Source organism: Vitis riparia, chromosome 11 (genome assembly GCF_004353265.1).
Source record: "Vitis riparia cultivar Riparia Gloire de Montpellier isolate 1030 chromosome 11, EGFV_Vit.rip_1.0, whole genome shotgun sequence".
In the NCBI taxonomy this organism is placed as follows: domain Eukaryota; kingdom Viridiplantae; phylum Streptophyta; class Magnoliopsida; order Vitales; family Vitaceae; genus Vitis; species Vitis riparia.
The window spans coordinates 9,838,523-9,866,426 of record NC_048441.1 but is presented as its reverse complement, the minus strand read 5'-3'; the positions used below and the strand labels follow the sequence as shown (position 1 = coordinate 9,866,426).

Genomic DNA, 27,904 nt, shown 5'->3' with positions numbered 1-27,904 from the left:
AACCCTAATATCACCCAAGTACGACAACCACCATGCCCGACCTTGGCAATCTCCTGAACTCATCTTCCCTAACCCTATCTCGCTGCCACAATCTGAAACCACTGAGCGACTCATGCGACTCGGGTGGGCCTCTGAGTCCTAACTCGGTCAATTGGGAACAGAGGCTGCGGTTCCCACTATCTCCCAAAGATGAGATTGAGTGCGAGAAGAGCGGCGTGGGGATTAGGGTTTTGAAGCGCACTCGAGGTGGTTCGCTAGATCGAAGCAAGAAGTTATCCAACGGTAAGAGTTTGGACGATCATGTGAAGGCTTGGGCTGACAAGAAAATGGAGTCTGGTGCGACTAAATCGCAGTGTTCGTTGCCATTTATGTCCGGCGCTTCTAGATTGGTACTCTCGTGTTTCCTTGATCGCACTTTACTGTGATTGAAGCCTAATTTGTGGTCTATAGTACCATTGATTTGGGAATATTTGCCATTTTCCATGGTAATATATCCCACAAGGATGGTGCTCTCTTCGTAGGCACATTACATTTCTACACGTCTAAAGCCATTGAATTTAGGTCCAATTTTAAAAAGACCATGGCCGCAGCAGTTTCTGTAGTGGTTCTTTGAAAATTTTATTGTTAACTATACCGGATGAATTATTCTCCAAGAAATGATATTTCCAAAAGGGAATATTGAATTGATGATAATGAGAGAAACATCAGAAGACCTACTATTACAAGTATTGTTATTTTTTTACTGGTTTTTTTTGGCACATGAGGTGGTCTGAGAAAACACCCACATGTGTATGTAGAGTGAGAAGTATTTTGAATATGAGATGGTCCAAGAAATGACCTATATGAGTATGTGGGGTGTTAAGTATTTTGAATATACTAAGATACAGTTGGTAGTAATTGATTTCATTTTCTGGGAAATGCAAAGATATGAAGCCAAACCGAAGGAGTTTCTTTGTGCTTTCGTTGCTTTTTATTTTCAAGTCCCCTTGAGTAAAAAATGAGTTCTTAGTCTGACACTGGCTTTGCAATTTTTTTATTTGATGTTTTCCTGCTGAAAATGACAATATAATGCTGCACAATTTGTTTTTATTCTGTTTCAGGATGAATGTCTTGTATGTCATAGTTTTATCTACCCTGGGGAGGAGGTTTCATGCACCATTGATGGTTGTCAAGGAGTTTATCACTTAAAATGTGCGAAGAATGAGCTTGGGTTCTCAACTAAGAGGAAGTTCAAGTGCCCCCAACATGTAAAATTCTTACCTTATGCCTGTACAGACTATTTAGAAAAAAAGCACTGTGGATAATCCTGTGTTTGTTGGTTCTGGAAAAAATCTAAAACAAGCCTTTTGATTTCTTAGGTTATTGAACAAGTTAATTCTTTCTGTTTCTTATTGTTTGATGGAACAAGAGTCAGTAAGTGCTGTCTGAGGAAGCCAGAGTTGCAATAGAAATGTGTAGTGGTCCAAGGCTATGTTGAAGCTTTGGATTTGAATTTTCTTTTTCTTTCAAACTTATCTTGGATTTGAACTATCCTATGCTCACTCAAAAATTGAATTCATAAAGCATATTATCTTTTCTAAATTTCTGGAGAAAGAATTCATCAGATATAACTTTACAGAAGTTTCAGTTATTATTATCAATTTTTTTTTTCCATATTTTTGAGGGAGTCCTTGTCTCTACCAGTTCTTGTCTTTCTCTGAATCTCTAGCTTGCTATCTGTCCTTTTGCTTGACTGCATGTTTGTCAATGTATGTTTTGCTAGAATTCATATGGTTCTTAGAGATTCAAAATTTGGTTTCTCTAATCCCATAGTTGGTTTTTGACATATATGAATATGAATTTTGTAATTTGAAAGGTATCTTTTTTTAGTGTTGTTTGTTATTATTACTTGTACTTTTTTGGTGGGAAGTTATTATCACTTGCAATGATGTTTATATACATGATATTTTTCTTGCATAGGCATGCTTTGTATGTAAGCGCAGATCATATTTGCGGTGTGTGCGATGCATAATAGCATCCCATCAAAAGTGTGCACCATGGCCAGAAGAGATGACCCTTTTAAGAAATCGCTCAGGTCAAGCTGTTTGTTGGAGGCATCCAACTGATTGGCGGCTGGACAAGAAGGTCAATCTCTTCTTTCCTTCATCAGCAATATCTCCTTATTCCTGTTTACTATTTGCAATCTCTATAATCTCAAGGTGTGCTTGGTTTTTTGACATTTAAACTTAGGAGTGAAAATTATTTATAGATGTCATTGCCAATATCCGGTTAAGGCTGGTTATTTGATGTTTGCAAGTTTTATCCCCATTCTAGCATTTGTTTATCTTCGGAATTGCTTAGCGATTAATGTATTTTTTAATAATGGCCCTTCATATCGAATTTACAAAATTTAGAATTAGTTATCAATTAAGAAGAAAATACAAATGGTTGTCCATTTTCCTTTAATTTTCTTTCCCCAGGAATGAAAATGAAAAGAAGAAAAAAATGAAGTGCTGTTTGGGTAAGACATCTTTCCAATTTTGAGGGATTTCATATAAAAGGAATTCAATACTTCTGATGTTATTGTCATCTTGTTTATGGAAATAAGGAAAACTCCACAAGGAGAGCTTTTAGTTTTTGTATATTTATTTGTTTTTATAGTAGTCCATTTTAAATATTTTGATAATTATGATTAGTTTGGTCTTGCCAACTTAGCTTTTTCATGAAATGAATTAATTACTTGGCCATCCTTTGTTTTTTTCTTCTTTCATTATTGGATCTCTGATGTATGGAAATACATACACATTAAAGGATTACAGCCTTTTTTTCCTCAGAGATTCTGCCTTTAGTTCTGGATTTGTGTGATCAGTGTAAATTTTACCAATTCAGCTAAGTAATCAGTTTTTTTTTTTTTTTTTTTTTGTCTAAATCATCTTAATTATTAATGCTTTGAAGCTGTGTAGACTTGATCAATTAAAATGCTGGTTTTGGATCAATTTATGTTGTTAATTTAAACAATGCTGGACTAAGCTAAATTTTTGTTGTTCGTTAGGTTTCCTTAAATGGAGACTGCTTCCTGAAGTCACTATATGGATTCTACCACTCAAACCATGCTAAATTTTCTTCGAAAAGAAGACTCCAGAGGTGAACCCAGATAAATACCTGGGAATAAGCTTACTCTTATGCTAGAACCTCAGCTAGCAAAGAAACAACATTAACCTTCCCCATTAGAATGAGCTCACTCTTCCCTATATTTACTTTGATATCTGTTATTATTTCCAAACAAAAGAAATGCAAAGATTCCTTAACTAGTCAAGCCCTCCTTATCTATGACTATTGCATCATTTGAAAGTGAAGAACCTTCTTTGCCTTCCTAAATCAAGGCACTGCCTGAAAGCCTGCTTACATACCTTTCTCTATTGCACTATGCACCGACCTACTAAATAATCTATATTCCTTTACGATTGTGATAAGTAAAATTGGAGGACCTCTTGGTTCAAACCCCTTGAACTGTTAAAAAACATGTAAGCGCACCCTCTAAACAGCATGAAAATCTGACTGAAGAAATATAAGCCTTGATCCAACATTGCAATCCTCCATTTCTGCCCAAATGCCCAACTAATAGCACTCACAATTCACATGGTCAAAACATTTTTCTATACTTAATTTATCATACTTTATCCTAGAATTCATACTCATGGCTGTCAAAATGTTGAATCTATCTACCTTCAGCAGAAAACTACTAAATTCAAGTCTAAGATATGATGGGACTGTTTGATATCAGAAATTAAAATGGCTTCTTAAAGTGCTTGCACTTTTTTAAAAACAAAAGACTATTTTTAGCATTTCCTAATAATGAATTTTTTAGGCCCTGTTTTTTGGAAATAGTTTTAACAAAGATGCTACCATACACGTTTCCTTCATCATTTTCATTTCTTATGTTTTTTGAAAATGGAAAACAACTCTCATTTTGCTTTGGGATAAGCTCAATGTTTCCTATCCCTTTTTCAAGCTCCTTGTTAATACCTTTTGCCAACCCCTAGGCAAGTTAATAGGCCTGAAACAGCAATCCTGCATTTCTCAAAACACCTGCACTAAAAATAGAATTTGCTATATTAGTAACTAATCATACTCTCCCTCACCACCCTAGCTTTGTTGAGAAAAATCTCAATACATCCCATTTAGCCTTGGTGCTTGGAGCCGAATCCTCATGAATTTTGAGTAGTATCTTTGAATCAAAAGAGGTAAGGATGCAACTTAATTCTTGACACTAGCAATTAATCATGATTATTTGAGCAAGTTCATTGTGACCTTTTTGAAACTTGCGAAATTCACCAAATTGAATGATTCTATGCAACTTGACAACTCCCTCATCACTGAAAAGAATCTGAGTCTCCCTTCATTGGAAATATTACCACAATCAAGTGCCATGCATCCTTCCATTTTTTAATGTCCCTTATTCCTTCCAATGCATCCTTTTTCTCTTACCCATGGAATAAAGAACTCATGCAAAGCAATGAGGATTGAATAACAGGGACATGCTCTAGCTCTACAGTTGGTTTGTTCATCCTGTTACACTGGACTATTTGAGCCCTTAGGCGAGAATGTTTCCTCATGATTTTATTTAAGTGTTTCTATTGGCCTCCTCATGATTTTATCTGGGAAATTATTAATATGGGGAGCTACCATGGTAGGTGATAAATCTATATGAATGGTAGTCTAATGCATCAGCAGTATGTATATTGTCTAATTTAAAGTAGAGGTATTTGATTATGAGAAAGTTTTAAGCAAATTATCAAATTTTTTTGATGGAATCATTCTGTATTATTGCTTCAGGTTTTTGGTTACTCTTTGCATAAATAAAAAATTATTTCAATATTTGGAATATCCTTTCATTTAAGTTTTATCTGGGATGGGTTTTGATTTGATGCTTCAAGGTCAATGCTTTAGTACACTGGTACATTTATTTGAGTGCATTGAAGCTGTTTCAGTTTGTGGCTGCATAGGATACACAACTCTTGCTTTGTAGACTTGCTCATAGCTTGCAATTAATTCTTTGGTTTTGTTAAACTGCCAATTTTCTTAAAAGTTTAAGCTTGTAGGATTTGGGCCCATAATGTATATCATGCACTCCAACACTCTCCCTTACGTGTGACCTCATATCCATGCATAGAGAGGCAAATAGGCACACATTAGCTTGCATGTAAATAAACAACAACCAACAAACAACCTTTTTTAGGCTTAATAAAGTGAGGAAATAAACATCTAGTGAGGTTCACACACATGATCTCCCGTCAGATGAGGCTTTGATATCATGTTAGACAACCAATTTTCTTAAAAGTTTAAGCTTATAGGATTTGGGTTCACAATGTATATTATGAACTCTAGCATCCTCCCTCATATGCCGTTCCACACTTGCACATGGAGAGACACACGAACTTGTAGGCAAACACTACAATCAACCTCTTTAAGGCTTTCTCAATAAATTAGGGATATAAATATGCGCTAAGGCTTGAATATGACTTCCAACAAAAGAGGTTTTGATACTATGTTAAACTACTGATTTTCCTAGAAACTTAAATTTGTGGGATTTGATCCCACAATGTATATCATGCACTCCAACAAGTTTTATGTACCTCATGGGTTGATGCATGATCTTTAGATCTCCAACATTGTAGAAGTTTTTTGTTTGTTGTATAATGAGATGATATATTAAACAAGACAAGAAGAGAAAACGATATAAAAAAATGTTGGCAATCACACCAAGGTTATCGAGTGATCACACCTAATATTTCCTAAGTAATCTTTCTTAGCAAAGACAATTACATCTTAAGAAGCTGGGTAGCTGTTAAATTCTTAATAGATTCTATTAATAAAATTGAAAGATTGCAAAATAAAGTGGAGATCTTATGCAAAATAAAGTGGATTTTGGAAGGAAATAAGGAAGGAAGGCGCCCTTATGCAAAATAAAGTGGCTTTTGTAGTGGGGAATGGTAGAAGGGTAAAATTTTGGAAAGATATATGGTGGGGGAATCTCGCCTTATGCAATTCTTATCCCTCCTTGTATGCTTTTGCCTCCTCTAAGGAGGCTTGGGTTGAGGAGTTTTGGGACACTTCGGGAGGGGAAGGGGCTTGGAGTCCTAGATTTTCTAGGTCCTTCAATGATTGGGAGGTGGAGGAGGTGGAGAGGCTTCTTTTGGCAATCCGAGGTGCAAGGCTTAGTCCTCTTATGGAAGATAGACTGATGTGGAAGGTGAATTCGAATGGGATTTTTTCAGTTAAATCGCTCTATAATGATCTTTCTTCAAGAAGAGCTGGTCTTTTCCCTCACGGTGTGATATGGAACCCTAGTGTGCCTTCCAAAGTGAGCTTCTTTGCTTGGGAGGCCTCTTGGGGTAAGGTGCTCACTATGGATCAGCTTAAAAAGAGGGGGTGGGCTGTTGCTAACAGATGTTTTTTGTGCTGTGAGGAAGAGGAGTCAATTGATCACATCCTCATACATTGCTCCAAGGCAAGAGCTTTATGGGATTTATTGTTTGCCCTTTTTGGAGTATGTTGGGTCCTCCCTTCTTCGGCTAGAGAGACCCTTATTGAATGGAGGGGCTTTATGTGGGGTAAGAAGCATAGAAAGGTATGGAAGGCAGCCCCGTTGTGCCTTTTTTGGACGATTTGGTTGGAAAGAAATAGGATTGCTTTCGATAACGAGGACTTTTCGGTTCATAGGGTGAAAAATTCTTTTGTTTGTAATCTTTGGGTATGGACAAAATCAATTGTAAATGAAGGTTCTATTACTTTACCTAGTTTTATTGATTGGCTAGGCGCTAGATGAGGGTCGGGTTTGTATTTTCTCTTCTTTTGTGTGTGCCTTAAGGGGCCTTTTGTATACTCCCTGTATGCTATTGGGTTTTCCTCTTGGTGCCCTTTTCTAATATATTGTTGCCTTTGCCTATCAAAAAAAAAAAAATTGAAAGATTGCATAGGTCTATATGGACTCATGAAATTCCTTTTCAAAATGAGACTAAGACCAATGTTTTAAATAGATAAAGACAATCTTGAGGTGTTTTGCCTAAATGAGGTGAGGCTTAAGCATCAACTTAAAGAAATAATAATAAAAAATTATTAAAAAATAAAAGATACTCAAAAAGTCATAATAAAATTGAGTAATAAAATGACATAAACTTCATAATAATAAAATTAATTATTTTTCATCGTTAATAGTTCTAATTTAGTTCTTTTTTCTCATAAAATTTAGCTCTCTCTCATGGTTTTACCAAATAATTTTCAATGTTATTGTTACTATCACTAAGATCCTCCACAAATATAATTATATCCTATTGCTATATTATCTTCTCCATTGGTGTTGATATCCACCCATCTTTCTTCTTTGTCCTAGTGGTCTTTTAAAATTTTTTTTTTTATCTATCAATAATTAGATTATATATGAGATCAACCATTAGGACACTTAACAATTCCTTTATTCTTCTCAATCTCTCTTTTTCCCTTCCATTTGAAAAGTTAATTGAAAGTCAAGTAAATCCTTATTTTCTAAAAGGTTTAACCATGTAGGAACCCAATACAAAATTCATAAAATCTATATCAGAAGTCCACAAAAGCATAAATGATAGAACCCATTAAAACTCATTGAATGTTGAGACTTAAGCCTCTTGTAAAATATATACTAAAAGCCCATATAGATCGAAAATCCTTTAGATTTTTGAGGGTTAGGTCTCAACAGCCTTGAGACTATAGCATCAAAGCTATAAGCCTTGATACAGTGAGTCTTAAGCCTTAATTACTGCAATTGAAGCTATAGCCTCAAGGCTAATTTGTAGAGCCTCGCCTTGAGGTGAGCTTTAAGGCATAAGCCTTAGTAGCCTTTTAAAATATGGACTAAGACTACATTTCCTAGTAGGAATATGATTTTTTTTCCTGATCTAATTAAAAACTCAGACAAATAGAAATTTAACAAAAAAAAAAAAAAAAACTATGAAAACTGATAAAGCATTGAAAAGGCTCTAACTAAAATATGTAATACTAAAATTAAACTATTGAATAATTTTCCTTTTTCTTTCAGAATTTTTCATAGGGTGCTTTTCATGTGGTTCTCCATCATTGGTTGTATTTCCCGCATGGTGTTCCTGATCCCTATTTGCTTTGGAAAGTTATTAAGTGCTATGACATGGATCTTGCAAAAAGAGAACCAATTAGTATTGAAATGAACTACAGTTTTATTGAATGAGCCGCATGCAATTTTTACTTCAGCTATTTAGTTTTACTTTTTGTTGGTGTTGTATTACTTCATCCTTATTTTTCATTGATTAGGCTGGCTCACAGACTGATATATTTATTGAATGAGCAGCATGCGGCCCCTACAAGTGACATAGAGGTTAGAGCTTTTTCTAAAATCTATTGATACAATTGTATGCATATCTGAACTAAACATATGGACAAATTTGGTACTGGACATGTATAGAAGTTAAAACATTTACCTTGTTAAGGTATCCAGGAGGTGTGTCCAAGAAACAAAGAAGGCAGAGAGATGTTCCTCACATGCTTAAAATTACTAATGAGCTTATCTTTTAAACTAATTTTTTATTGTAGAATTTGTTGCTATGTCACATACATAATTTACAAAGGGACTATCTATATGATGCCTTTTTTTTCAATGAACACTTAATTTAACCCATGACACTGAAGAAGAAAACTGGACACTAAGAGCTTATCTGTGTTTGTGTGTCTTAAAATTTGAGGTCAGATGGACCTAATACCTAGACAAATGTTATACACATTATAGATGAATGTAATATAAAATAATCAAGTGCAGTTAGAAAGATGCTAATGTAATTTAATTATTCTGTTTTAAATTTATAAGAAGCAATTTCAATCTATCACCAATTACATATTTCCAAAAATTAATTAGAGGGATCATCTTCTCTTAGTGTAACTTTTTTGTTCTGTTGATAATTCACTTTTGAGGGTGGGGTTTGAGGGGGACCTTATTAGATTACTAAAAGTGGGAGAAACAAAGCAGAGGTTAGATTCACAACCTCACTTGATCTTAACAGAAACCTGGGTTTTGCAAAAAGTGATTAAATTTTTCTACTTATATTTAAAGGTTTTAATGAGACTAAGAATGTATGACTAGTATCTTAACATGTTATATTGCACTAAGACCATAGATATTCTATTCTTTTCTTTAGCAATTTATCTAATCACAGGCTAACTTCTAACCCTCCCATCCCTCCAATTTTAGGAAATATTCTGCCGCTTGCCTCTGCCGTATGATGAAGAGGAGTTCAAAATTGATTTAACCTGGAAGGACACAGTGGAGAATAAAATGGAGCCTACTCCATATGTGCACATAAGGCGCAGTATCCTATGCACTTATTAACCGTGTTGGCAGTTGATATATTGAAAATCTATTTTATTTGCTATACTATTGTTAACTTTAGTTATATTATTGTTATTATTATTTTACCTTAACTTTAATTGAAATTAGATGTGTACCTCGTCAAGAAGAAGCGTGATGATGCTGCTGATGGTATTGGATGCACAAATTGTAGTTCGGTGTGCTCTGAGAATTGTGTGTGCAGGTAATGTAGTTCCAAATTATCATCTGAACTATGGTTTGTTGACAAAGACCATTTTGGCAACTTTTGGTTCCTTTGTCATGTCAACTTAATTTTTGTTGGATTCCATGTTTTTGATTTGCCATCAGGAATTTGAATGCCAGGTCTAATATAGTTTTAATAATTGTTCAATTTCATTTTCCGTGGAAATTGTTTTTAAATTTAAGTACACATCTATATTAAAAGGTAATGTTCTTTACAAAATATTTCAAAAATTGTTTTTTCCATGCTAATTGGAAAACTAAAAAGTGTCTTTTGAATTCTTGAGAAAAGAGGGCACCAAAAGTCTCTTATGATCAATTATATCTTTTTCTTTTGTTTAACTACAGTGAATGATCAAATTCTTTCAATCTAAATGTAGTTTTCTCTTAGGGTCCCTCTAAGTCAACTCCAAGTCAAAGATGCACCTTCTGTTTAGACAAACAAGGCATGGTTGCATGTCTATTTTATTATTGCAATCAAATGATCTTTACTGAAATGCATTGCAATTTGGTTGTGCAGTTGACATCCATGCTTTTCACATGATTCATGAAAGTACCTCATGTTTTGATTTTAGAATTTAATTTCGGAGTTAATTTGGACAATGCTATTGGTTAGTTTGGAAATTGTTGCATATGCTGTATAATATTGATGTTGGTAGTTAATGCATGTTGAAAAGACAAGCACCTGTTTTAGTTGAAAAACCTATACCAAGATCCCATGTGTCTTATTCAAGCCAACTGCCAACCAACTTTTCTCTCTTTGGCCCTCATCAATCCTATCAATACTTCTCCTACAATCATCCCTACCACCATAAACTTCAAAACTTACCAAATGATTTGCTCTTACCAACATCTCCTATGACATTTAATATTATCATATTTCCATAGTCATCATATCAACTTAAATGACACTAGCACCATGACTCATCTCCAAATCAAACCACCAAGAGAGGGAAGAAAAGCTGCAGAGATGAATCAGTCATGGTAGTTATTTTGGTTTAAGTAAGTTGGTTGTGATATGGTTATTTATGGTTTAAAAGAAAGATTGTAAAAAGAGGGAAGCAAAGATTGCAGAAATGAGAGCTTTAGAGATCAAACTGAAAAGAAGAGTTTTTATATTAGGATTAAGAATTGAAATTATGCCTAATTACTTGAGAAATTTCTTTTGAACCCTAAGGATGCGCATTGTTCACTCCTTATATAGAGAATTAATATCTTATATCCAAGTATAAGATTATCATTTTTGGTTGCACATAACCTAGGAAGATTGTAGCTCATGATAGTGATTGTGGTTTAAGGTAGTGGTGATATGGCTATTTATGGTTTGAGAGAGATTTTAAAGAGGGAAGCAAAAGCTGCACAATGAGAGCATTAGATATAGATGAAACTGAAAAAGGGCATTTTTGTGTCAGGATTAAGTTTATGACTAATTATTTTAGAAGTTTCTGTTGAACCCCAGGGATACATTTGGTTCACATGTATCTTAACTAAGGAATGAATATCTTTTATTCAAGTATAAAATTACCATTGGTTGCACATAACTTAAGAAAATTTAATTTCCTTGATACGAGATTTAGAAAATCTCATACCCAAGAAGGACTTGATAATTCTTTTTTATTCCCATCCCTAGGGAATGAAGATGAAAAAGTGGACAATTTATTTTTCTCTTTGTTTATTTATAATTTAGATTTAATTTTTATAAATATTATTTAAGGGGTTGTTACCAAGATAATTGGATGTTATAATGGAAATAAAATTAGATCTAAATTTCAAATTTCCAACTTAAACCGAAAGTTAGAATGGAAATCTTACATCCTAGATTGGGAATCCCAAGTTTAGATCCTGACAGACAAAACACTTCCAAAGCGGGATCAAATTGATAAAAGGATGTTAGGATTAAGAATTGAAATGATGGTTTATTATTTGAGAAACTTCTATTGTACCTTGATGCCAGTTTTTGTATTTCTTTCCCCTCTTTTTTTTATTTTTATTTTTATTTTTACTGTTTGTAAGCATTTCTTTCCCCTCTTTCACTGTTTATTATCTGTGCGATTTCTTTCTCCAATTTAGTAAAAGAAGTGTTACCACTCTCCTACTCCTACACTTGAATCCATCAATTATTCCTATTGTTATTACCATTCATTTCTGTATTGTTGATGATCTTCAAGCTATTTTGCATTTTGATTGTATATGTACTAGGTTCATAAAATGTCACTAATGTTCAAGCTATTTTACTTTGATGATTTATATACTGGGGTCATAATTTAGCTATACGATCTTCAGGGTTCAATGCATAAGCTGCTCGAAGTCTTGCCACTGCTCAGAAAATTGCACAAACAGACCATTTCGCAAGGAAAAAAAGATTAAAATTGTCAAGGTGAAGCATCAAGCTATCCTAAGTTGAATTTATATTGAAGTAGAATTTTCTTTTTCTTATAAAAATAAGAATTTACTGTCTTAATTAGGAGCAATGCTCATTGAATTATACGCTTTTATAAACAATATGCTTATTTTCCTTCTCAGACTGAACTTTGTGGTTGGGGAGTAGATGCAGCTGAATCGATTAATAAAGGCGATTTTGTTATTGAATATATTGGGGAAGGTAGTTTTATTTTCTTATAGTTTACATTATAAAATATATTAAAGCATAATTCTTTTCTTTTTCATTTTATGATCAAGGTGGCCGGAGTTTTTCTGGTTCAAACACATTTTTATATTTCTGAGAACTCTCTTTGATCATCATTATTTTAGTCATATATACATGTATATATATATTATTCATGAGATCACTATTTTATGCCTATCTTTATATATGCTTCTCAATGGTGCTTTTGTTTTATTTTGCAAGTTCTTCCAGTGCATTCAGGCATTTTCTCTTTGCTAGGCTTACAAGTGAATTGCTGCTATAGAGAGCATTTAGCTTTCTACCATGAATTCCCTATTATCATAATGGAAGGTCATGTATTTGTATTATCTTGGAGGCCTGTATTCCTCTTACAGTCTTCCAGTATCACCTTCAATTGGTTCCCCAAATATGTCATCATGTTGGGAAAATCCGTGTTTGGTCTCTCATCCAATGGAGTCTTTTACAGAGATGGGCATATTGTTGGAGCCATCGTGTAATTGCAAACATAATTCTTTAAGTGTAGGACAGTATACAAAAACTATAGCCAGTTGTGTCAATTGTAGGAAAATGGGTATGGTGTTTTGGTTTTCGATAATGCTCTTAAAATTTGAAAGCTTACACTTTTCATGTTTGTTTCTTTAAAATGTTATCTGGGTTTATATTCCTTGTTGTCAGTTATATAAAAAACATTATGATCTTATTTTTATTGACAAACTATTGCACAGGCAATCAGCGAAAACTGAATTGTTTTACCTCCTATATTGTGTTGCAATTATTATAGCTGATCATGGTATTGCAACCATGGGGAGTTTAAGGGCTTCCTTCTAGCATTCTTCAATTTATAGTGGGGCACATTTTTCACTAGCTAATGCCGTAAAAGCCTGCACTACATTGTGGACATTGGATATTTCATTTGTAATTGACATCAAATTTTGTATGCTCTTTGAGCTCATGAGGTCTATATTGTGTTCTAATTTGAATTGTTTTGTCTCCTATATTGTGTTGTTACAATTATTATAGCTGATCATGGTATTGCAACCATGGGGAGTTTAAGGGCTTCCATCTAGTATTCTTCAATTCATAATTCATGGTGAGACACATTTTTACTAGCTAATACCATATAAGCCTGCGCTACATTGTGGACATTGGATATTTCATTTGTAATTGACATCAAATTTTGTTTGCAGTTAATTTATTACATGCCCTTTGAGCTCATGAGTTCTATATTGTGTCCTAATTTGAATTGTTTTACCTCCTATATTGTGTTATAATTATTATAGCTGATCATGGTATTGCAACCATGGGGAGTTTAAGGGCTTCCTTCTTGTATTCTTCAATTCATAATTCATAGTGGGGCACATTTTTCACTAGCTAATACCATATAAGCCTGCACTACATTGTGGACACTGGATGTTTCATTTGTAATTGACATCAAATTTTGTTTGCAGTTAGTTTATTACATGGTCTTTGAGCTCATGAGTTCTATTTTTTGTTTCAGTTATTGATGATGCTTTGTGTGAGCGAAGGCTATGGGACATGAAAGATAGAGGTGATCAGAACTTTTACATGTGTGAAATTCGAAAGGACTTCACAATTGATGCAACTTTTAAGGGGAATGCATCACGTTTCTTAAACCACAGCTGCGATCCCAATTGTAAATTGGAAAAGTGGTTAGTATAATCAAATTTAATACTTTATTATTCCATGGGTGTTTGGGAATTGTAGGAATTTTTTTGATTGGATTCCTTTTCTGATTGGGAACTCATTATGTTACAATTGAAGCATAGATAGTTGGCTTAAGATTTTTCCCTATTTTAAGGAGATTTTTGTTGAGTTTGTCATACTTGTCACCCATCATGTCACTAATCAAATTATACACTTAGTTTCCTTTGGATATGGATGAGAACTGGTTGCCAATAAATCATCTGTAATTAGCCAGATAAATGTCCTTGTCTATACTAACATGCATGTGTTAGCAACCTACATTTGGCCCAATGTTGTAAAGTCAAGCCAAAAATGCTCCTTTTGATGGTGCATTGGTTTTAAATTACTTTATGTTCTCAATTCGGGGCGGTTAGTACCCTGAGGTTTGGGTCTCCATGGAGAGTCCTAAGGGCTTGGCCATGGAAGGTTCCTCGATTATAAAAAAAAATAAAATTTACTTTATGTTCTTAGTTAGGTCTTTAAATGGCAACCATCAAGTTCTTGAGCGAGTCATGGATTTTATATCCATCGTGCTGTATCTAGCTCAAATGCTTCTAAAGGGAAGCCAACTTTATTGTGTCAGATACAACACGCCTTCAACATGGCTTCACATATTTTGGGGACACTTGGACATGTCATATATGCAATTGATGCCCCTAGAATTTTAAAATATTTCAAGCATGAGACATTTTCTTCCAATGTAGCAAATAAAGTGTAATTAAGAAGGAAATATAACAAGGTTTTTGAAAGAAGGAGAAACATTTTGGGCCAATTTTTTTTTTTGAAGTATGTGATATGGAATGAATGTTAGGATAGCAGAGAAGGATATAATCATAAAAGATATTTGTTTATTATACAGTCTTCATTATTTCCACATCTTGCATTTCCAGTCAATATCTTGCTTGTTTTTGCATTTCTGCTCAATCAAATTTATTCCTCCTATTCTAAATATGCAACTTAACTAAGGCCAATATTTTGACTCAAACTGGAACCTACCCGCTTGCCGGTCCAATCGAAATCCTAGATCACCTGAAAGCCTTTCCTTTAAATTCCTAATACTAGCCTTCATGGTTAAAGTGATGATTTGGAATGAGTTTTACACTGATACTGTATCTTGACCATCTTTCTGTAATGGAGTTCACTATCAAATTAGTGAACTTCTATAAAATTTTTAAGGATGAGAATAAAAAGATAGGGATAAAGAGAGCTTAGTGGATTCAAGATCAAGGGAGCTTAATAGCGAGATGAGAGGTTATTGCTATGAGGAGATGGTCGCCAAAAGAGAACTCAGTCGTTAATGGAAAATTTAGACGGGGATGGTTGGAACTAAGAGGCCTTCCCTTCCATCTGTGGAATGAGGCGCAGCTGAGATACATTTTGTAGAAGTGGGGGAAGGTAACGAAGGTGGCGAGGGAATCGTTGAAGCTTGTTGACTTGACGAAGGTAAAATTGTGGGTGGAGATGCTTCCAAATGTCGTGCTTCCAGCGCTATTAGAGGTAGAAGATGGAGATTGGACATACACGGTTGTAGTTACAGTCACCGGAGAAGATGACGAAGAAGACTCTCTCAGGCCTGAGTCAAATCGCAACAAGGACGAGCTGAGGTCAGCGGGGGGTTGCGTCTTTCAGAAGCCACAGATTGCTGAGGGGCTACGAGCTACTGCTAGGGACAATGAGTGCCATAGTTGGAGGCCTCGTCATTGTTCCCATTCTCGTTCTCCAGATTCAAAATCGTCCAAGGGGGAGAAAGGAAAGGGAAGGTGTATGTTGGGCCCAACGGCGGGAAGCAACGTCTGGCCAACAAAACCAGACGCCTTTAAAGCCCGCTCTGATTGGGCACAATTTGGGGCGAAAGATTTTGGGCCCCTAGTGGGTCTAGTCCACGAAGGTTTTTCTAATGGTGGCCCAGCAGCGCCTTCGTCTTCAAAGCTCCTATGCCCAGGGTCCTCTGCAAAGGAGATAATGCCAAAAGTTCATCCTTAAGAGTTGTCAAAGCTAAAAGGCTCCTCAGTCTTTGCAAGACGCAAAGCAAGAAGTTGGCCATCGAGATTAGAGGAGGCGTCTTCTACCTCGAAGCGTAACCTAGAAGGAGGTGGCTCATCGGAGGCAAATTGAGACACTTTTCGGGGCAAATCTCTTTCTAGTAAGAGCAATCTTTCTCTTGGTTCAAAACATCCAAAGTTTTTACCGGCGAGACAGAAGGAGACGAGGGGATTTCGCGATGCAAATTGATCAATAAGGTGCGTTCTCCTTTCTTAGCTTTATCTGAGCAGGATCTTCCTTTGTTTGGGGCTTTTGAGCCAAAATTTCTTCCCGACTCCTTTGTTTCTTTGGTTTATCCTTCTTGTTGTTAGCCTTTTTCTTCGTTTCCGTTGGAGTCAAGCTTTGCCTTTCAGCGTGGTTCCTTTTTTATCTCTCCTGTTGTGGATCTCAATCGTTGTGGTGGTGCATCCTGTTCTGAAGGTGTGACGTTTCCCTTAGAAACCTCTAATTGAAAATTTAAAGACCGGCCTTGCCTTAGGGAAACACTCAGTAACCCAGAGGAGCGTGGTGTCTCAGGCAAGGCTTCGTCCCCAGAGCTAGAACCTTCCACCCTTCCGTTGGAAGGTTTTCAGGTTGAGGGACTCACGCCTAGGAAAATGGTCAAGGTTCAGTCGGTTTTGGAGAGTTTGAGGATTAGAATTGTTAGGGATAATGGAAAAGGTGTGGAAGGAGAAAACAAGAGTACTCTCTTTGCGGATAAGGTTTATTTCAGAAGAAAGAGGAAAAATGACTCTGGAACCCGATGAGAGGATTAGTTTTGGGTACTGGTTGTGTCGGGTTGTTTTTGTTTACATGAAGATCTTAAGTTGGAATACAAGAGGATTAGGTTCTAGGAAGAAAATGAGGATTGTGAGAAGGTTTTTAAGTACTCAAAACCCAGATGTTGTGATGCTTCAGGAAACAAAAAGAGTAATTTGGGACGGGAGGTGTGTGAGCAGTGTTTGGAAAGGCAGAAATTTGGAGTGGGCTGCTCTTCCTACTTGTGGGGCTTCGGGGGGGATTGTGATTTTGTAGGATTCAATTAAGTTCAAGTGTACAGAGAAGGTGTTAAGATCCTTCTCTGTAACTGTAAAGTTGAACTCTGATGAGGAAGGGTCTTTTTGGTTAACCTCAATGTATGGTCCGAATAAGCCTTTGTGGAGGAAGGACTTTTGGTTGGAGCTTCAAGACCTGTATGGTTTGACTTTCCCAAGGTGGTGTGTAGGAGGGGATTTTAACGTTATCAGGAGGATATCTGAGAAGATGGGTGATTCTAGGTTAAAATGTCAACATGAGGTGTTTTGACGAGTTTATAAGGGAGAGTGGTTTGTTGGATCCCCCTCTAAGGAATGCAGCTTTTACATGGTCAAACATGCAAGTGGATCCTATTTGCAAAAGATTGGATAGGTTTTGTGCTCTTCTGAGTGAGATTCTTTTTTCTCTTAAAGTTTTCAAGAGGCCCTTCCTAGATGGACCTCTGATCATAACCCAATTTGTTTGGAAACTAATCCTTTAAAATGGGGACCAACTCCTTTTAGGTTTGAGAATATGTGGTTGCTCCATCTTGAGTTTAAAGAGAAGTGTAGAGATTGGTGGCAAGAGTGTACGGTTGAAGGCTGGGAAGGTCACAAGTTCATGAGGAAACTAAAGCTTATTAAATCAAAGTTGAAAGAATGGAATATAGTGGTCTTTGGAGATTTAAGAGAGAGGAAAAAACACATTCTTTCGGACTTAGGCAGAATTGACAAGAAGGGAATTTAAATCTTGATCTGGTATCGGAAAGGACCCTAAGAAGGAAGGAGCTAGAGGATTTGTTATTAAAGGAAGAGGTTCAATGGAGACAAAAATCTAGGGTTAAGTGGATTAAAGAAGGGGACTGCAACTCTAAGTTCTTTCACAGAGTGGCCACTGGAAGAAGAAGCAGGAAGTTCATTAAGTCTCTGATCTCTGAAAGGGGGGAGACTTTAAGTAACATTAAGGTTATTTTTGAGGAGATTGTAAATTTCTTTGGGAAGCTCTATTCCAAACCTGAAGGTGATTCTTGGAAGATTGAAGGGATTGATTGCGCCCCTATTTATGGAGAGAGTGCAGTTTGGTTGGATAAACTGTTTTCTGAAGAGGAGGTTCGAATGGTAGTTTTCCAATTGAATAAGGAAAAGGCCCCTGGCTTTGATGGCTTTACTATAGCAGCTTATCAAGAGTGTTGGGATGTGATAAAAGAGGATCTTATGAGGATGTTTCTTAAGTTCCACACTAAGAGGGTAATAAATCAAAGTACAAATGCGACATTCATTGCTATGGTGCCTAAGAAAAGCCAAACTTTTAAAATCTCAGATTATAGACCTATTAGCTTGGTTACAAGTTTATATAAGATAATTGCTAAGGTCTTATCAAGGTGTTTACGCAAAGTTCTTCATGAAACAATCTTTGGCTCTCAAGGAGCCTTTGTGGAAGGGAGACACATTTTGGATGCTGTGTTGATAGCCAATGAAGTGGTGGATGAGAAAAGAAGGTCAGAGGAGGAAGGGGTAGTCTTCAAAATTGATTTTGAGAAGGCCTATGATCATGTGGATTGGGGCTTTTTAGATCATGTGCTACAAAGGAAGGGGTTTAGCCAGAAATGGAAATCTTGGATAAGGGGCTGTTTGTCTTCATCAAGTTTTGCAATCCTAGTTAATGGGAATGCAAAGGGTTGGGTTAAGGCCTCTAGAGGTTTGAGACAAGGAGACCCCCTTTCTCCTTTCCTTTTTACTCTAGTAGCAGATGTGCTAAGTAGGTTGATGATCAGAGTAGAGGAAATTGGGATAACTAAGGGTTTCTTTGTGGGGAGGGATAGAACTAGAGTGTCTTTGTTATAGTTTGCTGATGACACCATCTTTTTCTCTAAAGCCTCTATGGAACATCTTCAAAACCTCAAAATTATCCTTTTGGTTTTTGGGTAACTATTTGGTTTAAAAATCAACTTAGAAAAAAACACCATTTCAGGTATTAACACTAGGCAGGAGCTGTTGTCTAGTTTGGCTTCGGTTTTGGAATGCAGAGTGTCAGAGTGACCTTTGTCTTAATTAGGCCTTCCTTTGGGAGGGAACCCAAAGACAATAGGCTTTTGAAATCCGATGGTTGAGAGAATTTCGAGGAGGGTGGATGGGTGGAAAAATGCCTTTTTGTCTTTGGGAGGGAGGATTACTTTAATTCAGTCTTGTCTGTTTCACATCCCTAGTTACTTCCTCTCCCTCTTTAAAATCCCAGTATCAATAACTTCAAAGATTGAGAAGATGCAAAAGGATTTTCTTTGGTCTAAGGCAGGGGAAGGGAAGAAAGATCATCTTATCAGATGGGAGGTTGTTAGTAGATCAAAAGAGTTGGGAGGTTTGGGCTTTGGAAGACTTCTATGAGAAATATTGCTCTCTTAGGGAAATGGCTTTGGAGGTTCCCTAGAGAAAAGAGTGGTCTTTGGCATAAGGTTATTGTGAGTATATATGAGACACATCCTAGTGGATGGGATGCCAACACGGTGGTTAGATGGTCACACAGATGTCCTTGGAAGGCTATTGCTCAAGTTTTCCAGGAGTTTTTCCATTTTGTCCGCCTAGTGGTAGGCAGTGGGGAGAGAATTCGGTTCTGGGAAGATCTTTGGTGGGGTAACCAAACTTTGTGCTCTCAATTTGTTGATCTTTACAGAGTTATTTTTGTAAAACCTCACTGTCTCAAATGTCCTTGGCAACTCCTTACCACTGTCTTGGAATTTTAACTTTCGCTGCAATCTAACGGATTCAGAAATTGATCTCCTTCAGAGATTAATGTCCTCCTTTAGTTCTGTGCTTTTCTCTCTTTCTTCATCAGATTATAGAGTGTGGTCTTTGTCTTCGTCAGGTTTGTTTTTAGTGAAATCTTTTTTCTTGGCCTTGTCAAAAGTCTCAAATCCTTTATTGTTCCTTCTGGCCAAGTTCTTATGGAGCTCAAAAGTCCCTTCAAAGGTTAAGGCCCTCACTTGGTTAGTAGCACATGGGAAGGTAAATACTAATGACAAGTTGCAATTGAGAAGACCCTACAAAGCCCTCTGTCCTCAATCTTTGCAAAGGAAATGGAGAGTCGATTGACCACCTTTTTCTTCATTGTCCTGTTACCATTGGACTTTGGCACAGGTTGTTCAATCTAGTAGGGTTGGTTTGGGTCCCTCCAAGGAGCCTTGAGGACATGTTGGTTATTACTTTTAAAGGCTTGGGGAACTCATTAAGAGGCAAGACACTTTGGCAAATTACTTGCCTTACTTTGATTTGGATGGTGTGGCAAGAGAGAAACAATAGAATCTTTGAGGATAAAGGGAGAACGGAAGAGATGGTATGAGATTTGATCCGGTTTTATTCTTCTCTATGGGCTTCTTGTACTGAAGCTTTTAGAGGAGTTCCTCTAAACATTCTACAACTCAATTGGATTGGGGTTTGCGTTTCAAAAGTTTGAAGATTGATGGGGTTTCTCTTTGTTTTTAGAGTTCTATTGTTGGGAGTTTTCTCCTTTGTTCAATTTGTGTAGGAAGGGCCTCTTATCCTTTCCTTGGTTTTTTTCTCTTTCTCTTGTCTCTTTTATCTCTCCTGTATTTGTTCTTATATTAATATAATCTTCTTCGTTTTTTATCAAAAAAAAAAAAAAAAAGAAGAGAAATGAGTGGATCTTTTTATTAAAGATGTCTTTGCTTTTGATTAATTTTTAGTTGATTAGTTTTTTTTTCTTTTATTATGTCATATCTAGACCTGTTCTTGAGATCTTTTTTAGCGAATCCCGTATCCCAAGGTTGTTAGTCATATAATTGAAATTCAAGGTTTATTCTTCTCTTTATAAAATGCTTGTGCATGTGCATGTTGTTAGCTAGGCAACTCTTCTCTCTCTCTCTCTCTCTCTCTCTCTTTGGTACATTTGGTGAAACCTTGGGCCTCATCCTTATGCCAACCCCATTGCCGCCTGAGCCAGACCTCAGGAAAAGGGTGTTGATAACATAATATTTGGTGCCAAGAGTGCCAGAATATGTTTTTTTGTAGGATTTTTTGTCCTAATGAACATAGGTCTACCAATTAGTAAAGTTTAGCAGCTTTGCATCTGTTTGGAAACCATTGTTCTTTTCTATTCAGTCTTGAGGTAGTTTGGGGTTAACCATTTTTGTTTTGGCTTGTTGCTAAGGCAAGTTGAGGGGGAGACACGTGTGGGCGTGTTTGCTGCTCGATCTATAAAAGCTGGAGAACCATTAACATATGATTACAGGTACTTGTGGATCTAATTTGTACTTGTTTACTTCTAATTGATGCTTCTATTTGTGTTTATGCGACTGCTTATTTTCCTTTCCATATCCTTTTTCACGTTATCATTGTGATATCATCCTGTCCATTTGTAGCAATGGACGTATGCTACAAAATTTATATATATATAATATATACATGGAGTGTTTGTTCTATGAAAAATTTAAGTAGAAATTTAGAATTAAACTAGTGGTATGTGATGATGGCAAGGCTTGTTTCAGAGTTCTTGTGATTTGTTTATTAAGAAATTATCTGATTATTTGTTTGAAAGATATTTCTCTTTGCAAAATATGGCATAATTTTGCATTATATTGATCAGATTTTTTGGGTTGGGGTTGTTAAGATATAGTCCTATTTTGCATGGGTTCTTGTATAAATAATGCCATATGCATCCAGCCTTATTTTTCTGGAAGAAAGATGAGTAAAGGTGAGGATGGGTACCCACAGAAGTATCGGGATATAGCTGAAGTTGCAAATACTAATTAGAAATTATTATGTCCTTCCATTTGTGTTAAGGATAGTGTATTAAAGAACTAAGTCCTTTTCATTTTGTCTAGGATGGCGGGGAAATGTGATTTTTTTTTTCTCCTTACATATTTCAAACTGTAGTTGATGGCCTGAAGCTTTGAACAGAGATTAAGAGTTTTATGGTCTGTGTATTTGTAGATTTGTACGATTTGGGCCGGAGGTAAAGTGCCATTGTGGTGCTCCAAGTTGTCATGGTTATCTTGGGACCAAAAAAAAGATTGCAAAGGTGGAACTCTGTTGGGGTTCAAAACGCAAGAGATCATCTTATTTTGCTCTTATTACTGTATGATTAGCAATTTGTTTTGGGTGAATCAGTCCTGTTGTATATTGATCTTACTTTGATCTGTAGGCTAAATAAAAAAAGGGAAAAGGAAAAAGAAAGTAATCAACCTCATCATGTCATTGTTGTATCCATTCAACCTCCCACACATGAAAGTTGAAATTCACCAATTTTTTTTGGGAGTTTGCTTTGTTGTAGACGCTGTAACAATGTAAGAATGTGTGTAATTCATTTCCCCTCTGATTGGGTTTCTACATTGGGATTGGTTAAAGAGCTACTTCAAAGTTGAAACTAAACAGTTCTGTGATATTAAAAGGTTTTATAACCTGTAGCTTTGGTCAAGTGCTTGATTGCAGGTTCTGTTATTATTTATTATTCACTGCATTGGCATAATGAATAGACATGTAGGATGTTGAGCTTCCACTAATCCACCCCAATTATAGGAGTAACCCTGAAGGCAGTTGCTCCTAAGCTTCGGAGATATAGATGCCTAGTCATGTTGATGTACCAGGGGGATTCTTTTTATTTTCCTAAAGGCAAGCCAGATGGCTTCCCATTGGTTTCTTCGCCTTGAATTGAAATCCCTTTCATTCAAGAGTCATTTGGCCATGATTTGTTTTTATTATTTAATACTTATTCTGATTATTATTATTATTATTATCATTTTCTAATAGAAAATATTTTAATATCATTGAAGTAGAGTTCAAACAAGAGAGATTTGACACTTAAAATGCTCTTTTAAATACAGCGGAGTTACAAGTATTTTTACAGGCAAAATTCATAGTTAAATGGAAACAAGGATTGTAATTTAAAATCTTCTACCTTGCTTTTTAGAGGTATGTAAAACAGTCTTAGAAGCTGTGTAGCTGGTGAAAATTTGAAAGGTAACCTTTGTCCGATATTAATTCTTGCCTCGCAATTCTTTTCATTTTTTTTTTTAAATTAAAAAGGACATGTTCTCTTTTATGCATGCATTCAAAATCTCAGGGTCTGTTTAATAATTATTTTTAAGAGTAATTTTAAAAAATGGTTTTTAAGAATATTTTTTAAAAATTATTTTTTGATTTTTTTAAAACAAAAGTTTACATGAAAACTTAAAAAATATTTTAAACCTATTTTTTGATATTTTAAAACATGTTTTAAAAATAATTTTTATATGTAATATTTTATTTTTAATTATTTTATATGTTTGTATAATCATTTTTTAAAATAGTCATCAGAAAACAAGTGACAATATAAAATAACTAGAAGATGTTTTTTGAAAACATTATATTTTTTGTTCTTAAGAATAAAAAATAATTTTGATTATCAAATATGTTTTTTGTGTTTTTCATTATGGAGAACAAAAAAATTGTTTTAAAAACAGTTTTCAAATAGACCCTTAATTTGTCTTTCCCACTCTTTTTCCATCTTTCCTTACCTCTTTTTCTTCCTTTGTATATTCGATTTTCTACTTAACTTATTTATGTCAAAATAAATAAATGAATAAAAAAATTAATACAGGAAAAGAAAAGGGTAAAAAAAATAAAAAAATAAAATCCAAACCGTTCTTTTTATTATTATTTTTATTATTATTATTATTTTATTTCTTTTTTACCCTTAATTTAAAGTGGGGAAAGTTGAGATGGGTCATATAGATATTATTCCGACTTGCTCCACAAGGGTATCAATTCAAGTCTAGTGGATTCAATTAAATTAAAGTGCGAAAGGGGTATACAAGGAGATTATGAACATTTTAAGTAAGATACAACAATTAGGACATATTGATTAGTTAGATGGAAAACATGATAGTAGACACGTGATATAACAATCATTATAATTTTTGCAACATTTTGATTAAATGATAAGAAAAAACAATGAGAGGATTGAACTTTTATTCTTCCACATTTATTTTAAAATCCTTTTTATGATAAAACCCTAGGTTTTTTTAGTCGTATTAGACTAGTAACAAGTAACAACCACCATTCTCATTTGCCAAAAATTCAAAATATTACCCCATAAGCTACTTTAATGCCTTAGGAGTATAGTGATTGTTTTGGCAAGGATGTCTAATAATCATTGTTCTTTTTGTGCCTTGGTCATTATATCTTGCTCATCCATAATGATTAAGAAACTAGCGAGTATGAATAATCAATTTTCCTTTGTTACTTGATAGTTCACTTTTGTTTGATAGAATGACTAAGAAAATGAACAAAGGTGATCAATCATTTTGAATCATCCTATGCTTCATAATGTGGCGATCTTAGGGTATTGAGACAATCTTAGGTATTGTTTGTTTATTAATTTTTTGTTAAAATTAATTTGTTTTTTTTTCTAAACTTTTGTTAACTTATATTTATTTCTTAATTTTTTTTATTGAATAAAAAAAGTCAAAATATTTGATTTTTTCTTAATGCTAAAAGTAACTTCTTGGTTTTTGTTTATTTCTTAATACTTAATAAAAAATATTAAAAAAATAAATAACTTAATACTTAACACGATTAAGTACTATTTAATTTTAAGTGTTATTTAAAATTAAGTAAAAAAAAAAAAAAAAACACCACCTTAGTGTATTAAGACAATCACATGCTTTTATGATCATTATGATGCTTTTATGATTTTGTTCTTAGTTCTTAGTTTTTCAACTTCAAATAGAAGGAATATTGATTGTTATAAGGAAAACGATCAATTATAATTAGAATTACTCCAAAATCAAAATTTCCTTTTGATTCTCCTTGTCTACTAACTTGCAACCTTTTGCATCTTCTAAGAAAACACATCAACGAAAAACTAAAAAAATAAGGAACCACTTTAAGAGACAAGTTAAAATAAAAAAAATAAAACATCTAAACTTAATTTGATCTTTCCAAAACTACTTCTAGAGGGACATCTTGATCTTCCTTCTTGTACCTTTCCACAAAGTGCTTGAGCCACTAATCACTTAACTTAAACTCATTATTGGTCTTAAAATTTAGGATAATGTCTGATTCAAAGGGAGAACTACTTTAAATATATAGGGTCTTATTCAATTTGATCTCAACTTGCATGTAAAGAGGTTCATCTTTGAATCATACATTAGTACCTTCTTATTTGGCTTGAACTACCTTCTTAAAATCATTTGATCTTGGTGGATCTAAGTCCTATTTTTTTTTCCTCTCTTATGACATTCATAAGATTCCTCTCTTAAAGATTTCAACTCATTTGGGTCATATTTCATCTCCATCCTAACTATTTAATAGTTAAAGTTTGCTTTCTTGATATCCCAATATGCTTGGTATTCCAACTCCATAAATATATGACAAGCTTTCCTATAGACTACTTTGTAAGGAGACATTTCAAGATTAGTCTTATAAGTTGTTCTATAAGCCCAAAAAGCATCAGTAAAATACCTTTTGTTAAGCTCTGCTTGTCTACTCATTTGGGGATTGTAAGGTGTAGAAAACTTATCCCTTACTCCATACTTCAACAATAGATTTGCAAAAGGATATTGATAGAAGCGAGCACCCTTATCACTAATGATGGCTTTAGTATCCCAAACCCTGAGAAAATATTTTTCTAAATAAATTTCAGCACCATAGATGAGATCTTAAACTTAGCATTTTGATAGGAACAACTGGACCTATCTCAATGCATTTGAGAGCTTAAAACCAATGTTTTTAGAACCGGACCCGATCATTAAACCAGAAAAGTTACCGGTTCACGGTTCACCGGTGGTCGAATCGCGGTCGAACCGGTAACATCATAAATATATAATTTATATATTATTAAAATTAAAAATAATTATAAAATTTTAAAATATATATGAATAAATTAAAAATCAATAATATTATTTTATATATTTGATATTATCAAATTAAATCATATTAAATGAAATATGTACAATATTTAAATGTGAATATATTAAAAATGAAAAATTTAACTAATTTTATAATTTTTAAAAATATTATATTATTTTTATTTAATATTATAAAAAAATTAAAATCCAATATATATTGTTTTGTTTGGCATATCAAATAACAAATCGCGTGTAGCCGAGTGGTGTCCTTGTTTACTTACAAAACCTAAGGTCCCACCTTCAAATCCTCTTGCATTTGTTAAATTTTTTTCATTGATATTATCATATTAGTTTGCAATCCCACATTGGATTGTGAGAGAAATAAGGGTGCAAAGGATGCCTATAAAAGGTATCCTCATTGACAGCAACACGCCCACCTTGTGGGCTCAAGACTGAGTCTACTTAAATGGTTTGGGTGTGGGCTTTGTCATGCTAAGACATGGCCCAGTATGGTTTTTGGCCTACAACATTTAATTTTTTATACAATGGGCTTGCAAAATGATGGGCCAATATGGACTGTCCGGTTCGTTTAGAACCATCCGGTTCTACCGGTTCACCGGTTTGACTGCTGGTTTAGGCGGTTCGTAATCGGTCTAATAGTTAAACGATTTAATAGAGTGGACCAGACTGGAAATGCGACTGGTTGACGGTTGAACCGGTTGGACCGACTGGTTCGGTCCGATTTTTAAAACATTGCTTAAAACCAAAGTTTTCAAAGGGGTTTTATAGGTGCACATTAGAACAAAGCATGGCAAGAACACCTTGAGGTGTTAAAAATAAAACAGGAGTTTAGAAAGGTGTACACTTTTTTTGTGGTGAGGCATGGTAGAGGCATGCTTTGGTTGTGCCTTTTACGCACCGAGGAATGAGGAGTACACTTCCTTGGTCTTTGCAGATAAGATGACAATTTTTAAAAATAAAAATAAAAATCTAAAGAACCTTTTAACCTAAAAATCTCGTGGAAAGAGAATTAAGAACATAGAAGAAATTAGAAGAAAAACCCCAACCATAACCCTAGCTTTGTGAAACCCATACCTCAATGTTTTGTGGTAGTTAGATGACACTCTCTCACTCCGGCGACACCATCTCACCTGACAACAAGCAAGTCTTGTCTTGACAGTCTTTTCTGTGACATAGGTACACCGTTCTTCCCTTTCTCTATTGTTATTTTTTCTTTTTCGTTTTCCTCCCTAAGTTTAGAACTTCACCACGAGGCCAAGTTGTTGTATTTTTATTTATTTATTTATTTTTATGGGAAAAAGGGAGAACCAATTTATATATATATATTGTTTGTGGTTTGAACTTTGACTAGGCCACTTTGCTGTTTTCATTCTCTTTTGTTTTCTGTTTTTTTTTTTTTTTGTGATAAAAAGGAGAACCAATTTTTTAATTTATTTTTATTGTTTGTGGTTTGAACTTTGACTAGGCCACTTTGTTTTTTTTTTTTTTTTTTTTTTTTTTTTTTTTTTCTCTTTTTTTGTTTTTGTTTTTATTTTGTTTTTTTGTTTTAAATCTATAGTAACTAGTTAGTAGAGACCACTTAGACTTGGATTTTGTTTTTAATCTCCCACAACTATAATAAGACCAAATTCTAGTTTTAATTTTTTATGGGAAAAAGTTTTTTTTTTTTTAATCCCACAACTATAGTAATTGGTTAGTGAACACTAGATTTTTTTTTTTTTTTTTTTTTTGTGTAATGGGAAAAAAAGGAATTAATTTTTTATTTTTTTATTGCTTGTGTTTGACCTACTTTTTTTTTTTTTCTTATTCTTTTTTTCATCTTTGAAAGTTGCGGTTACTAGAATTTGGCATCCACTTATCAAATTCTAATTTTCATTTTCTCATTTTTCATGGTTTTTTCTAATGAAAAATTGTAAAATTATATAAATAATTAAGTATATTAAATTATTAATAATTAGCCACACCAATATTTAATTTAAAAAATTTTAAAACGGATTGTTTTTATTTTTATTTTATATTCTAGAACAATTATGTAATTTATTTAAAACTCCTTATGTAATTGAATTATTATTATTATTATTTTTTCAGT

General features: G+C 34.5%; 1 protein-coding gene across 1 annotated transcript; it reads left to right on the top strand.

Moving 5' to 3' along the window:
• Nucleotides 1-22,382, top strand: LOC117925614 (histone-lysine N-methyltransferase ASHR3). Its single transcript, XM_034844680.1, has 11 exons — nt 1-389; nt 1,101-1,247; nt 1,960-2,124; nt 8,339-8,365; nt 9,233-9,350; nt 9,479-9,572; nt 11,873-11,966; nt 12,113-12,191; nt 13,714-13,885; nt 21,117-21,197; nt 21,899-22,382. Exons 1-11 carry the CDS (start codon nt 33-35, stop codon nt 22,047-22,049), a joined length of 1,485 nt encoding a protein of 494 aa, XP_034700571.1. The 5' UTR covers nt 1-32; the 3' UTR covers nt 22,050-22,382.
• Nucleotides 22,383-27,904: the final 5,522 nt, after the last annotated feature.